The sequence below is a fragment of the Lathamus discolor genome, chromosome 8 (assembly GCF_037157495.1).
Source record: "Lathamus discolor isolate bLatDis1 chromosome 8, bLatDis1.hap1, whole genome shotgun sequence".
NCBI classification, from domain to species: domain Eukaryota; kingdom Metazoa; phylum Chordata; class Aves; order Psittaciformes; family Psittacidae; genus Lathamus; species Lathamus discolor.
This window is the reverse complement of record NC_088891.1, coordinates 2,387,740-2,404,078: the sequence shown is the minus strand read 5'-3', so window position 1 is coordinate 2,404,078 and position 16,339 is coordinate 2,387,740. Positions and strand designations below refer to the sequence as shown.

At 50.2% G+C, this 16,339-nt stretch overlaps 1 protein-coding gene across 1 annotated transcript in view; it reads left to right on the top strand.

Moving 5' to 3' along the window:
* SMAD6 (SMAD family member 6) overlaps nt 1–15,565 on the top strand; it is a 40,264-nt gene extending 24,699 nt beyond the window's left edge. The window contains exon 4 of the mRNA XM_065688207.1: nt 14,630–15,565. Coding sequence (XP_065544279.1) covers nt 14,630–15,171 — 542 coding nt within the window. The 3' untranslated portion in view covers nt 15,172–15,565. The remainder of the gene's footprint in view (nt 1–14,629) is intronic.
* Nucleotides 15,566–16,339: the final 774 nt, after the last annotated feature.

The window sequence follows — 16,339 nt, the reverse complement described above, 5'->3', positions numbered from 1 at the left end:
GATATAGGTGTGCTTTCTGACATAGGGGACCTCCAAGACACAAGTAGGTATTAGCACACAGTGGGTTTTGGGGAGGCATGAGGGTCCCCAGCACTTTCATCCTGCTCTTGCACTGACTCTGGTTATCCAGTCCTGCATCCCTACAGCATCCTCATCGCTTCTCAGTGCTGAGGTGACTTGTGCCACACAGCGCACATGGCTTGGAACGAGCTTTGGCAGCAGGCAGGGATTTCCCTGCTTTGCCTTGCACTTGCCCCAGGACAGCCGCTTTCCTTTGCTCCCATGTTTGATTTTGCAAGGCTCCAGTGGTGCTCTATCTCTAACATGCCTATGAGGTGCCCGTGCAGCTTTTATCTCTTGCTTCATCCAGCACAAGGCTGTGAGCCTGCTTGTTTTTCCAGCCTTCAGAGCTTCTCAATCCTGCTGCAAGAGAGTACAGCCACTGGTGGCGATGAGCTGGGTACATGTGTGGAGGAAGATGCTGACTTCCATCCATAGGCCCATTGCTTGGTCTTCTTCAGGGAGAGCAGCACAAACCCCTTGGGAGGACCATTTCCTTTCATTTAGGGCTGGTTTGGGATGGATGCTTCCTTGGATGGCAATAGGTGAAATCCTCTTTGAGCAGGGAGCAGCAGGGTGGGTGCTCTACTCCCCACTCGCACCTACCACCCCTTTCTTTGCTCTTCCTGAGGTGCATGAGGGGGGAGTGTTTTGGTTTGGGTTGGGTTTTTTTCCTCCTGCTCGCACGGCAAACGGATGTTTAGATCAGAAAGGAAACGGGATCCCTGTTTTCTCGGCTCCTCGTGGAGCAAACAGCCCTTCAAAATAACTCCGGTGTCGTAAATGCCAGGAAAAATAGCAAAGGCAGAATGTTGTCAGCAAATAATTGGTCTTTTTGTTAAAGGTCTCCTCCTCAGCTCCGAGTTTGCCTGTTGGACCGGCCGGGTTTAGGTTTTGTTTTGAGGTTTTGTGAGTATTTTCAAAGCAAACAGATCAAGTGTGATCCCAGAGCGCTGCTTCCAGGTGATTTCCCTGCAACAGCAGGGCTTTTCATGGGAAATTTTAATTGCGGTAGTTCTGGAGCTCAAGTATGTATCTATCTATATCTATGTATCTATCTGTCTATCTATCTACATATCTATTTATATTTGGACCCCAAGTGCCCAGGGCTGGAGGAGGTGGCCCCAGAGCACGGTGCCCTTTGGGGTGTCCCTGCAGCAGGAGCCCACCCTGCCTGTCCCTGTCCTTGTCCCCTGCGGGGATGGCTCCTGCAGAGGCTTTTGGCTGGTGCTGTGGGAAGAGCAAGGCCTCCCCACGCAGCCCAGCCCAGCCTGCCTGAGTCACCCCGGGCAGGAAAGGGAAGGAGCTCCACAGGTTTGGAACACTGGCTGGAAGGGCAGGCGATGCCCTGCCTGCGCCCTGCCTGCGCCCTGCCTGCCCCAGGCGATGCTGAGGGTGGTTGTGCCTCCAGGCTGAGGAGGTGTCCTTGCACCCTGAGCTTGTGCACATGGTGCCATGACCGCCCTAAAACACCAAAGTCCCGAAGGAAACCTCAAAACCAGCTCCCTGCAGGTGAGCAGGACACGTCCCATCCCTTCAGGGGCTTCTGCTCTAGTGGAAGGTGTCCCTGCCCATGGCAGGGCTTGGAAGTGGATGAGCTTTAAGGTACCTTCCAACACAAACCATCCTACAATTCTGTGAGATACCCAAGAAAGGAGCCCAGCTGCTGCCACACAGACCCAGTGGGCACCGGTGCAGGACCACGCTGCCCACATGGGATGGGGTAGGTGCCACCAGCCCTGGCTGGCTACTGGTGTTGTGCGGGGGAGCAGGATGGGTTTGCGATGTGGACAGGGATGAAGTCTCGTCCAGACTGAGCTGTTTCTCAGACCCGCAGCCATCTTAATCCCAGCTTTTGGCTGCTCAGCCTTCAGGCAAAGGGCTTGCTCCCTTTTCCTTGCTTGGAACCATGGGATGCAGATCAAGGGGCGGTACCTAAGCTCACGTGGCTTCACAGACATTGTCACCCATCACTCCCCACCACCATGCGGGGAGCTGGGTGCTCCAGTGGTGGAAAATCCTGGATTTTGCAGGTTGGGTGGGTTCAGTACAAAAGATTCAGGGCCAGGAGCAGCTCCCACTCCTGCTCCATAGGGAAGAGCCCATTAGCATAATGACTGCAGACACCGAGGTGGGGAACAGGTACTTCATTTTCAGCATTATTTTTCATTTGGGAACGCAGCCTCTCACCGTCCTGCTGTCACAGTTAAAATAAGGTTTAAATTACAGGGCTGGCTGTGGCTTTTTCCCTTTCTTTCGGAATTTTTGCCAACTTGCAATTTACTTAATGAAATCCTGCTATTTCGTTTAACAGGGATATTTTTTGCAGATGTTGATTTAACCCAGCTTTATAAAATATGTGAACTGTGCAGTTTCTTTCCTATTTTTAACAATTTAAGGATTCTAGTGTAGAAACTTGACAGAGTTTATAGCGTCGATAGCATTGGTTTGTGCCGTACACACACTGGGGTTGGATGAGGAGGCTTCCACATCATTGAATCCCAGACTGGTTCGGGTTGGGAGGGACTTTAAAGCCCATCCAGCTCCAACCCCTGCCACGGGCAGGGACCCCTTCCACTGGAGCAGCTTGCTCCAAGCCCCTGTGTCCAACCTGGCCTTGAGCACTGCCAGGGATGGGGCAGCCACAGCTTCTCTGGGCACCCTGTGCCAGCCCCTCAGCATCCTCACAGGGAAGAGCTTCTGCCTGATTTCCGGCTTAAATCTCCCCTGTTTCAGTTTGAACCCATTACCCCATGTCCTGTCACTGTAGTCCCAACAAAGAGCCCCGTCAGAAATGTTGCAATAACGAACAAAAATGGTCCAAAGTGGGAACCTGGTGTTGCTTGTTGCAGCTTCGTGAAGGTATTTCAGCAAAATATCTGACTTGGATTTTAAGCTCAGTTATTCTTTTTGTGCAGGGGGGTTCTTTGCATCCATGTGGGTATTTTATATATGATATATATAGATACGGAGAGGAGAAATGGGTCTGTTTCAGGCTGCTGACAGGCTGGCTTTTTAATGTCGAATACCAGGCGTACTTCCCCCCAATATGCTTTAATTTAGTTCTTCAAATCAATTTCCCTTGAGGGGAGGGGAAGAATTTGGTTATTCCTCTGCAGTGCCCGGCTGTGCGGGTGGGGGGGTGCAGTCTTGAACTCGTTAGCCATAACGAAGTGTTCTCATGCTCCCTTAATCTCCCTGGCCTTGATTTACAAAGAGCCCGATCTGCTCTCCTTCCCCTTTTCCTCTCCATGGGAAGGTCGTTTGCTTTGGTGCTTCACTTCAGAGCTGCTTTCCCCTCCTGAAACATCTCATGGAGGAGGTGCAGCCACTAACCCTGCATAGGCCGGTCCTGAAAAGCATATTTTTAGCTTTAAATTCCAGCAGCCCTCCAAGAGAGATGAGAGCTTGTCCAGGAGAGGTGGGAGGGTTTTTAAGCTGGACCAAGACCCTTCTTGAGCTCAGCTCACGCACACCCCCCAATTATTTTAGCTGGGATTTATTGAATGAGCATTACTGGAAAACAGGAGACACGGAGCTGATGCTGGCAGCGCCTCTGCTGGGCTGTGTCCATGCTCTAACTCATTAATCCTTTTCTCTTTGAACATCCCGAGTGAAGCTGGAGTATCGGGGTGTCTGGGATTCGTATTAGAGCAGCAGGACAGGATGTATCCCATGGAGTTCTCTGTGTGTTTTGGTATTTTCCTATTTCCACCACCCCCCCCCCCCTTTTTTTTTTTTTTAAAGAAACTGTGGTTTTTAGCAATGAAAACAAGTCCTCCTTGGCCAGGAAGGGTAATTAGCATGAGTCCCCTCCCCTCTCCATAGGCAAATACAGGGTTAGGAATTCTGTCGTCCGGGAGATGACTGTGACGATGCTTTGGGGGACTTTCGGAGGCCGCACGTTGCTGCTTCACCCAGCTGCAGTCATGCCTGCAAATGTTGTGGGTTTCATGCAGATACATCCTTTTTCATCCCACACCCCCTGCTCTTCACCCGTGTGCAAATTTCCTTGCTGTTTATCTGCACGTCATTGGATTTTGAGCACCATTCCAAGGAGTGTAAAAACATAAGGTATGTTTGGTCTTCGGGGTTGATGTATCCCAGGCTAGCAGATACGCATCCCTGTGCCACATCTGCTCCTCTGGGTTCCTGATTTGCAGATTTTAGAGGAAAAGGGCCAGGAGACCCCTCCTGGTACGTCCATGGTACATACCATGGCACACAAGGGTTATTGTCCGTGGTGTTCATGGTGTAGGTCATCCGACAAAGCAGAAGCCACCAGCCCAGCATCCTCACTGCTTTGACTGAGAATGAGGGACCATCTACAGAGCTTAAATCCTGAGTTGCTTAAGTCATTGTTTAGTCTTTGCTTTAAGTGGGAGTAAGAGCCCATGGACGGTGGCCACAAGCAGTTGTCAGTGGAGTGAGCTGCTTTCTTGGAGTCAGGGCTGGAATAGACTCAGAAAATGTTGACACATAAATACATGAAGCAGCTATGGGGAAATCTGGCGTGGGTGGGTGCACGCACCCCTCTGCACGTCCCTCCCAACCCTGCTGTGCAGACAGGCAAGGAGGGAGGAGGGCAGGAGCCATCCTCATCCCCCCTTAGCTGCAGGACCCAAGACTTGTCTCTGCCTCACTGGGCTCTTCTCCTCCCAAGCTGCTCACACCACACACAGACTCCATCCCCATTGCGCTTAATTCCTCTCCAGCAGAAGCCCCAGGACCTCCCCATCCAGGTTTATCCTTTCAGCATGACCAGATTGGCTTGCACACCAGAGGGATTGTTTGCTTGCAAAGGCCACGCTGGCACCCAAAATCCTTTAATTCCCTGTAAAACTTGGGGTAATCCAGCATCAGATAGATTCCTTCAGGACTTGAAGGACCTGCAGACAGTGACACGCAGTGGCAACCATGGAGCTGTGGCTCCCTGTCTTGTGGTGCTTGCTCAGGCAGGGAGGCTGGAGAGGGCTTTATCAGGATATAAGGATCTTGGGCTTTGGCCAGCAAGAACAAAGGCTGAATTTCCATTTCCCTCTCAGCTCCTGTCTGCCTCCCATATATGTGTGGGCACTGATAACACGCTAGAAAGAAAAGCCTTTATTACGGATGCTGGGGGAGAATCACTGGGTGAGGGGAGGTATCACTGGGGGTCAGAGGATGGGTTGGGGTGGGGGACCCACAGCTGGGGTGGGAACCAGCAGGGATTTGGGATGAAAGGCCATGATAGGATGAAAGGCCCCAGGCTGGAGTCTCATGGCTGCCCAGTGCGGGACTCTACACCCAGTTGGGCAGGGAGGAGCAAAGCTCATTCCCAGCCCATACAGAGAAAAACATTTGATGGGCTCCTGCCCGTGGCCTGCAGGGAGCCTCCCCAGCCTGGCACCCCTCCTGTTTTCCAGGTTGGTGATAGTTTCCTACAGCTTTCTCAGTCCTTGACACATGCAGTGGTATTGGCATCGAGCCGACAGACATCTGCCTCCAGCTCCCTCGTCTCCTCTCAAGGATGCTGTTGGTGGCTACGCGGTGGCCTTGGGTTTTTTTCAGCCTGCTCACTGCTTCTCACGTCATCTTCCTCCGCTCTGAAGCCCCACGGCTTGTTCTCAACCGTAAATCCATCGAGGTGTGATAGCAGGGTGAGGCTGGCTTCTGCAGGCTCACTCCGGAGGGAACGGCTTGGGCTGGAGCGCCGTGGCAGGCTCTTAAAATCTACCCGGCGGTGACGTTTTATGTGGCATTGCTTTGATTTTCCTCCCTGGGAAGCATCTCTGCTCAGTTTCTGATAGTAAAACTGCAGAAGCACAGCAAAGCTGCTGCAGTCGCTTTGTTTCCCATGTCCTGTGCGAGCTCTTAAACCCAAAGTTTCCAGCTCTTCAGGCGGGTGTTGCATGACCAGCCTGGGACATCTGAAGGAGGCCTCGTGTAGGGGAACCACTGAGCATTTGCCTTCTGGAAATGGCAAGATTTGGTTGTTTCTGGAGGAAGCAGAGCTGTAATTTGGCCTTGGGTCTGTGCTGAGAGCAGTGTAAGTGATGGTGTGCTGCCTGGCTGGGTGGCCTTTGCAGGACAGCTCTCTTTGTTTGGAGGTGCTCAATGCCCTTGTGTCTTCTAACAGTGGGAGGAAAAATGGCCTTTTTTTGGTTGTTAATCTGCTTTTCCCCAGAGCAGGTGTCAGTGTTGAGCATCTTGTGCTGGGTTAGGGATCCTTAGTGGGAGTAGGGAGGCACAAGCATCCTCAGGAGCATCTCTGCAGTCACCCTGGCAGTGTCCTCACCAGCTCAGGATTTGGCTTCCCAAAAGAGCTCCCATCACTCCAGCAGAAAGCTCCACATTTCATGCTGGTGTGAAGCAGGCAGGGAATTGGTTTGGTTACAGCCTGGGCCTCACACATTTGTACCATCACCCTCCAGTAAACGTAATTCCCAGGCTTAGCTAAGAGCCAAGTCCAGCACCCAGCATGCTGTGCCCAAGAGGCGTGATGGAGGTGGAAAGTGGTGTTATTCCTGTTTCTCTTCAGAGGGACCTACTAATTAGTTTCTGCTTTTAAAGTGCTTTGAAGCGCTCAGCCGAAACTTCTCAAGGAGTGAAAACTATTATTAATTCATCCCATTTTCCAGAGTCTCTCTGGATGCTCCGGAGATGCCGCAGCTCTGGTCATGGAGCAGATTAGTTCCCTCCCCGAGGGCATTTGGAAGGACACCTAAAATTGCTCTGCAACGCCAAACCGCTCGGAAAGGCAGAAGGGAGCTGAGGAGGTCCCTTGGGATTTGGCCCCCCAGCCCAAGTGGGATGCGGTTGGCGTAGCTGGGATTGCAGCGGGAGGCCCCCGGATTAATTAATAGGGAGGGCTGGCGTGGCGCCAGGCGGGAGCGTTGGACGTTGCGGCGGAGGCTGAAAGGGAAGCCTGCCAGGCAGTGATTTATGGGGTGATTTCTCCTGGATTCTCCGCGTTTTTCAGGCTCTGGGAGGGGGAAGAAAGGGATTGCGTGCGTGGTTGTTTGGAGGAGCTGGAAGCATGCGAGTTCTCAACCTAAATATGGAAAAAAGGGATTTTTCTCCCTATTCTCCATGGCCCTGCGTCCCCTAACCTCACAGTCCTGCCTTCCTGAGGACACTTGGGGAATGAGCCTTCTCCCCTCCCAATGCAGTCGGTGCTTTGCCCATTTGGCAGTGGGAGACGGAGATAAAGCGAACCTCAACTAGACGATGCTCAAGTGATCGTCAGCAAACCTCTTGATTTTACAGAGAATCGCTTAGCGGGGACCTTCCTACCGCGTTATCCCCCATGTCTTCCACCGCCTCCTTTCTGTCCCCATTTTTTGGGCTGGTTGGGGCACCCACGTCCACGCAGCAGGGATGCTGGGGACACTCCTGGAGGCGCCAAGCAGACCCTGGGATGTTGCCGGCTTTGGACTTACCCAGGGCTGGTTTCCAACAGTGGAGAAGTCTCAGCCAAATTGTGGTTGATGACAGGTCTGGTGCTTTCGGAGCTGGCAGCCAAGGGAGGTGATTACGTTTTGGGCTCCTTTTGAAGATGTATTTACATTGTTGTGTTAACTTTTACATGCCAGGTATAAAGCAGTTACATGCACAGCCCAGGAACTTAAAAGTGATGAATGTGCCCGTGAAAGCAAGAGGAGCTGAGATTAAGTGCAGACTGTTCAAGGCAAGGAAAACCCAACCAAAAAGTCACCTAAACCTCTGAAAACATTGGCCTTTAGAATAACCTGAGTTGGGCTTTTCCAGTGTTTTACTCTCTAGGACTTTTCACCCTTGGCTGAAAAGACCTTTGTAAAGCACGCAGGGGAGCTGGGGGAAAAGAAGGGTAAAATACCTTAAACCCCTGTTCTGGTCTGTGTGTTTAATGGCCAGAGAAAGTACTTTAGAAACAAACTCCTTGAGTCTAGCTTGAAAATCAGCTTGCTGCTGATGACTTACAAATTTCCGGGCAGGACTAAACATGGCATGTGTTTTGCTTTGAAGGATATAAAAGAAATGAGCATGAGCTGATGATTTAGCAGAGTGGTTTCTTTTATGCAGAGAAAATTGTTTTCATCCTAATTCTTGGCATTGGCTCCTGGCCTGTGTTGCTTTTGTTTCTTGGGCTGCCATGGAAATGTCCCCCTTTCCCCCCAGGCCTCTCCACGCACCTCGTCCACCGGCTCTGTTGCCCGTCAGACCCTTTTTGGAGCTAATTTAATTAATTAACCCAGCACAAGTTTTCTTCTGAGTTAATCATCGGCTGGGTTAACAAATGAAATGGGCTCACAGAGCCCTCCAGAGCTCTGCTCCAAGGTTAAGGCTGGAGGAGAAGGAAGAAGATGCCTCCTCCATGGTGGATACATGGCAGCGAGGACTCTTTTTGGCTCTTTGTGGTGCTTGCTTTGGTGTTGGCGCTTGCCAGATGAATGAGCTGAACTCCGTGGCTGCACAACAACCACATCCAATGTGAGGAACGTGCCAGGAGACGTGCTGGGGTTGGAGGAGTTGGGACCTGACCACCACAGCGGTGACACCAGGTTAATTGTAGTAGGAAATCACACTCCTGTTTTATCACTGAGGGATGAATCTTTATGTCTCTCTCAGCAGAGCAAAACAGAAGTCTAGGAGAGAGTTTGATGCTCTGTAACATGGGGAAGGTCTACACCAAGAAGGAGTGGGGAAAGGGGACTAAACTGTCTGTCCTCATTAGGATTCTCTCCTCACTTTCATTGGGGCAGTGCATGGAGAGCCTCCTGCCTCCATCTGGTGTCTCCAGGGCCACCACAGGATGGGCTCCTGCGTTCCTTTGCTGGTGGGTTTTGGACGTCACCTTAAGTATCTATGGTGGAGCCATTGTTGGCGTGTTACCATGGGCTGACAAAGCAGCTGCTGGCCAAGACGGGGCTCACCAATGGGTGCAACTCTTCCAAGGGTGGGAAGATGCCTTCAAAGTCCCACCCCACTGCTGCCAGTGGGGGTGGACAGACAAATGGTGCCTGCTTTGTGGCCGTGTGTCCCTAAGACATCTCACAGGGGCAATGTTCAGCTTCTCCCCTGTCTGAAAGGAGAGGGTCTCGTTCTGGGGTGGATACCGTGGTGCTGGTTGCAGCGTGGGGCTCTCGGGGTGGGGGGGGGCTGCAGTGATGCATTCCAGCTGAAACTTGTACAGCAGAGGTATTTTAAGTGTATTGGCTTAAGGAAAACGGTTGTGAGCTTTGCTGGGGCAGATTGACAATTAATTTCTTCTTTCTTACAGGGCCATAAAAATTCCATTTCTGCTGTGGAAAGCTTTAACCCCTTCCTTCCCCTGCAGCTTGTTCCTAAGGGTGTTCCTGGGGGATTATTTTAACCGATGACTCCCCCATGAACTGTGAAAAGATCTGGGGGAAACCTGCGTGTTCTTTGTGCTGGGCTTTTTACCTGGACCTTGTGCATGGTGACCTGTGTGTGGCTGTAACCATCCTGCTTCCATGCTCTGTGTGTTGGGTAGTATAAGCATGCATTTGTGCTATGGCAGAGGGGAGAAAAAAGGCTTGACAATGGATCTGTAGAGTCTAAAGTGGAACAAAACTGAGTGGAAAGACGCTGGTCATTGGGAAATGATGTAAGTGAGCTCCAGGGCTGGAGAAGCATTAGGCTGACCTGTGACGCAGGAGTACGGGAGGGTGGGACATGAAAGTGGGGTGTGGGGACACTTTGAACATCCCACTTCATCTCTCCAGGTGCCCAGATGTGTGTTCAAGGCCCCATTACATTTGGAGAGAGCATTTTGGTATTTTACATGCATGTTCTCCCCTGTGGGCGCCTCTTCAATGTGTTTTGAAACCCCATGAGTGCGGTTCGGGGTTGGGGGTGGGGGGGCTGGCAGCACCCGTTCCTCATGGGCGGCTCTGCTTGGAAAACCAGCACCGTGCCTCTTGTGACTGTTGCCTCAGGAATCTGTGCAAAACTGGGACTATTCCTCAAAGCACTGCAGCAAACATCCCTTCTCACCCTCATTTTACACAGCAAGATCTTAACTTGCAGCCATGTATTGTGGGGGCCATTTGACCTGCTGGGAAGGAGTTTGGTGGCTTTGGAAGAGCCAAAGCATGAATCAGAGATATTTGATGTGTTTTGTGATCTGCCCATGTTTTCCATCCTGCTTTTTTAAGTGCGACATCAAGCAGTGGGACTGGGCAGCATTTTGTTGTGGAAAAAAGCATCTTTCTTTTCTCTTTCAATGCACTGCTTTGAACTTCACTGGCACAAAACGCTGTCAAGTCACAAAGAAGCTAAAACCTCAAGTTATTTTCTTTACCTCCACACTCTGCAGTGCTGCTAACGCCGCGAGGGTTTACAGTATTTGCTCTTTGCATTGATTCCCGTAGCCAGATTCCTTTTGCCTGAGCCATGCGAGACTCTTTTCCCATTAAGTTCTGGTTTTGATTCTCAGGCTCGCCTTCCTATCTTGTTTTTTTATCTTAAATTGTTTGAATTTCCTTTTGGATGTGTCTGCTGCGAGGCATCAGCAGAGGAAACGGTGACTTGGAGGAGAGTAAACAAGAGCCAGAGTTTCAGCCCGTCCGTCTGATCAATAAAGGTGGCTTTGATGGAAGAGATAGCCCTGACGCCAGCCTAAATGTAGCTGTTAGAAGTTGTAGCTGCCTACAATGATAGTTGTTAAAAATGCCTTGTATAGCATCGAGGGAGGCACTGCAGGGCTCAAATACTTCGCTTTCTTCAAACAGAAAGCTAGCGAGCTGCCTCTGTTCCAGCAGAAAAAGGGGGAAAAAAGGAAAGATGAAATAAGAAAAAGGCAGATTTTCTTGTCTGTGCATAAAGGGCAGCATGGAAAAAGAGGAGGGGAAAAGGGAATATTTATTTAAAAGGCAGAGGACATGCTTTTCTGCTGGCCGCCCCTGCTGTCTGCTGAGTGGTAGTGGCTAATAGCTGGAGGCGAAACTAATACTTGGCAGGGGATAAGACACAGCGCAGGCCCCCCTGTATGAGGGCCTTGGTGAAGTGCTTGCTCTGTGTCAGGGCTGCGAGATGAGTTCATCTGCTCAGGATTTGCTTGAGTGCGCTGGGAGATAAAAGACAGCAAAAGAACCCACCGCAGTGCAGGGAGTGCGAGCCCCTGGATGGGGCTGGGGAGAAGAGGGCCCTGCCCCAAGCTCTCCATAGGCTTTTCAGAGGAGCCTTTTAACCGTCTCCTCTCAGGGTGTTTTATTTGCCTGCGTGCCATGAGCAGGTTGCTTTTGCAGCTGGTGCAGGGCTTTTAAAGCCTTTCTTCACCCCTGGCCAGGAAGAGAGGGGTGGAAAGGAAACTTTTAGCTGCTTGATGTGCAGTTAGCTAACACTCACATCCTCACCCGTGTGAAGGAGCACAGGCCATCTCCAGGCGTGCTTTGAGCTGGCAGAGCTGTCACTGCCAGGCAGGAGCTGTGATGGGGTGACAGAGATGAGATGCACATTGGCAGGGGGGACTTCATCGCCCAGGACGCATGCATGGATGGGTGCACTGAAGCTCCTGCCATAAAATGCATGGAAATGATTTTAATAAGACTATTCCAGGCACATGAAAACAGGAGGTGTAGAAAAACCTTCCCCTACTTGCAGCATGTGTTTGTGTTAACACAAACTTGCAGATTGATGATTTTGCTGAAATATTGGCCAGTTTCTGGCAAGCAGGGATAGTATCAGAGATGGTGGCACCTACACCAAGATGTTCTTGTAGAATAGACACTGGTTTTCCCCTGCTTTGCTTTCCCCCGCTAGGTATCTTTAATCTGCAGTAAACCATAGGAAACACCTATTTAAATGTTTATTGCTGACTGTTCCCTCGATGAATTCAGCTGATGGGCAAACTGGAGTTCTGAACTTGTCCCATTCTTAGTCTGTGAGGGAAACACAGGGGCCAAGTGGTAGTTTCTAAAAGAGGTAATAACAAAACCAACTCACCTAATGGGCATGCAGGGCTTTGTGGAGGTTGGGAGGTTAAACAGATGCAGAGCTCAGTAATTGCTACCAGCCTCTAGGCCTGGGAGATGAAAAGCTTTGAGCTTGTCTGTAACCCCCCAGCATCACTCGAGTGAGACAACAGCAAAATCTAGCATTTGAGAAGAGTTATGGAAAGGCATTGGGGGTGTCTCAACTGTATGGTGTCCCAGGGGAAAGATGACTATGGAAAGTGGGCACTGTGGAGGGTGGATCTGCAGGTGAAGCTCAGATCCTCTTCTTTATGCTGTTATTGGTGAACTACGTCTTGTTTTACCTCTTCAAAAAAATCCAGAGCTATTTGCTGTAGGGCATTTTAAAGAGCAAAGAGGTTCTGAAGCTTTTCCTTCACCAATATCATCAAGTTGCTGTTCTTGGTGGAGATCTTAGTGCACCGTATTAGCACTAGGCAGCTGGGAAGGGGGTTCTAACACAGAATTACATTTGAATCTTCTCTTCCTTCCTTAAAACTTTATGTTCACATGGCTGGTGCTTTGCAAGGCATCATGAAGTACTTCAGGAAGAGTCAAGTCCAGTCGTCAGTATTCAATAATGTGCTTGGGTACAGCATGTCCATCATGCATTTGCCAGTGAAGTCATTACCCTTTTGAAGCAACTTGGGTTGTTTGTTTAATGTCTGGTTATCCAGATGCCAGAGGGTCATCTGAGATGGCAAAGGAAATACCGTTATTGGCCCAAGAACAAGAATGGGGAAAAACATTTGGTTTTGCTGATTTTGCCATTAGCCGAGTGCAGCATTAGGATGCGCTTATTACAGTGACTCTGAGTGGCTTCCACCAGCGATGGCTCAGAAGCACAGAGACACAAAGACCCTGCGGTGCCATGATGGAGTGTCCCACCCTGCTGCAAGGGCTGTGGTGGGACAAGGCCTGGTCCTTGGGGGAAGGTAACACAAAGGTTGGCTCGCCTGGCTCTGGGATGCTGCTCTGACCAAAGGTATTCACTGATATCCCTGCTGTGCAGCACCACTAACTCTGAATTTAAGGGGTGCATCTCACCCAGTTGTGCTCCTCAGGGCTTTCCCCATGCCTTTAGGTAGCCCTGGACATCACCTCCAGTATTAAGGGGCATGAGCTGTTGGCTCACTCCTTCATACAGGATTACCATAAATGAGGGAAATGGGGTTTCTTTTCCCAGCAGCGTTGAAGTGTCTGATTGCTGTGGGTTTCTTCCCTAGTTCTGGATAAAATATGCATCAAACTGAAAAGAGGCTGTTGACGGCTGTGCTGGGTCCTAAAATTCCTTTAGCAGAAGATGGAGGAGAAAGAGGCCAATCTGAAATGTCCGGGGAGGTTTGGACCTGTGATGGGTGAAGGGGTCAGTGCAAGACGATGAGCATTGCCCATGGCAAAGGGCCTCCCTGCTTACCCAGTTACCTCCCTTCCCCCCATCTCCCTGCCCTTAAATTTGTATAGTTACAACTCAAGTTAAACTCTAACAAAGCCGCTTGATTCAAAGGTCGTTAATGGGGAGGAGAGCCCATTCCCCTCAGGGTAATTTGAGCCTGAAAAGAACCAGGGCTGTAGAGCAGTGCTTGAAATCCGGTGTGTCAATAGGGTCTGTGAAGCAAAATAATGGCATCACCCCGCGTGTGAGTTAATCAGACGTGATGGCACGAAGGCAGAGGGGTCAGCGGGCTGCGGGCGCCTGATACGCTGTCAGGGAGCTTAATGCTGGGCATGGAGCAGGGCTGGCTTGAAGCAGAGCTCCTTGCTTGAAATCCCAGGGTGGTTTTCGGTTATCCGGTGTAGTAGGAGAGGGAATGACGTTCAGTAAGGGGTTGGTTCACCCTCTTTGGGGCTCTTTCAGGGCTGAGAGTTCCCATCTTCCTTCTTGGAGGCATCATAAATTCTGGAGGCATCATAAATTAAACAGATTTCTGGCAGTCTCTGTCCCTCCTGTCTTCCTTGAATGTAATTCCTACAAAGAAGAGATGTTTCTCATTGTTCTGGAAAGATTTCCAGTGGCTTTGTAGTAGGACATGTATAGTTTGCATCAACTACTCCGCCTCGGCATGAAACGCTTCCTCAGATTTCATGTTCCCCGTGGGAACATCAGCATCGCTGTCAAAGAATATTACATAGCAGAGATAAGTGTCGGGTCAGTCATCCAAGCACTTCACGGACATCCCCTGCGTTTCAGCTCAATGAAATGGCCTTTGAGAATGGGGGTACGCCACCACAGCAGTGCTGGCGGAGCTTGGGAACCCGCCAGGCTCGAGGGCGGCTGAGTTGCAGTGGTGCAGTATCAGTGCCAGCTCTTGGTGGTAGGAATTCTCACATCTTGAGTACACAGGGTCCAAGGTGCTGGGTACAGGATTGAGCATCAAATTAGAGAAAGATGGGTTGAGCTCTGGGAGCGGGCTCGTTGGGTCACCAGCCTTGGCTTGAGCTTTGTTTCTTGGTGGCATTTAATGTAATTGAAGACAAGCTTTGGGTTGAAGACGGGCTTTGGGTTGAACGCAGGTTTAGTTCCCGTGAGAGCAAAGCTGACGGGTGGGAAGAGCCATTTGCTTCCCCTCCATACTTGTTTTCTCCCAGGAGGCCACAGCAAGCCCTGACTGTTCCTCTCCTTTCCCCCACAGATGCCAGTACGTCGCCCGATGCCGTGAAGAGGAGCCATTGGTGCAACGTGGCCTATTGGGAGCACCGGACGCGCGTCGGCCGCCTCTACACAGTGTACGAACAGTCTGTCAGTATATTTTATGACCTACCTCAAGGAAACGGCTTCTGCCTCGGACAGCTAAACCTGGAAAACAGGAGCGAGACTGTGAGAAGGACTCGAAGTAAAATCGGCTACGGGATTTTACTCAGCAAAGAACCGGACGGTGTGTGGGCTTACAACCGCAGCGAGCACCCCATCTTCGTCAACTCCCCGACACTGGACATCCCCAACTGTAGGACTTTGATTGTGCGCAAGGTGATGCCGGGTTACTCCATCAAGGTGTTTGACTACGAGAAGTCCTGCCTCTTGCAGCACACGGCTGATCTGGATTACACGGACGGGCCCTACGACCCCAACAGCGTGAGGATCAGCTTCGCCAAAGGCTGGGGGCCGTGTTACTCCAGACAGTTCATCACGTCGTGTCCGTGTTGGCTGGAGATTTTACTCAGTAACAATCGATAACAGTCAGCCTCTGACGAAAGGAAACTAGAGAGAAAAAAAAAGACACAGACTATCCCAAATATCATCTACCTAGATTTAATATAAAGTTTTATATATTATATGAAAATATATATTATACTTGTAATTATGGAGTCATTTTTACAATGTAATTATTTATGTATGGTGCAATGTGTATATGGACAAAAAACAGAAAATGCACTTTGGCTTATATAATTCTTTCAATACAGATTTTTTTTTTTTTTTTTAAGAAAAAAAAGAAAAAAAAAGGAGAAAAATTATACAGCAAAAATAGGAGAAAGCCCTAATTTTGATGTATGGTTTTTTGAAATATTATTAATACCCAGGCAAAAAGCTAATACCAGTCACTCATTGATAATAAAGTATTCGCATTATGGGGGGGGGTTAATTGTCTTTTTTTGTGCCCCCCCCCCCCAATCCATCCTCAATTGAAGCCTGCAGCAGTGTCTGCTCAGGCGCTCTGCAGTCAATGGGAGGTTCCAGAGGGGCAACCACTGTCCTCCATCTCAGCCAGCACCCTTAGGAAACAATACATGGGTTGCTGGAAGGCTGCAGTTGTGTCCAAGAGGAGGGTAAATGAGGACAGTTTGAGAGCCAGGGAGCAAATGGAGGTGGTGAGAGGAAAATCCCCCGTAGCTGTTCTTGCTCAGGGCTCTGTGATCTCTCTGATAACACAAAACATGATGGGAACATCGCGAAGATAAGCGTGCATGTTTGTGTTTGTTCGCATTAATGGTTATCGCTGCAAATCAATGGTTATCAGCACGGGTGGGCAGAGCAGAGTAGACCAAAGGCTGCCCAGTAGGGCCAGTTTGTTGTATAAGCCTTGCACAGGGGTTGTCTGTGAGTCTGGAATCTCCCAGCCGTGTTTGATGGTTGAGAAACAAATGGTGGGGTTTGGACAACTCATGGTTGGGTGGATCCTCAGTTGGAGACACCATAGAGCAGCCTCAATTTTGGGAACCTCTCCAGTAACTTGAAATAAGGCAGAGGTGAGTCGGATGAGTGTGTGCAGGTTCGTCCTGTAGATCTCCTGGTCTGTCCTCCAGGCAATAAACTGATACAGAAGTGTTTGGGAAGAACATGCTTGCCCTGAAGAGCAGTTGAAGCCAGAAGAAGTCCTGGTCAAACGAGCTTGTCTGGGCTGATT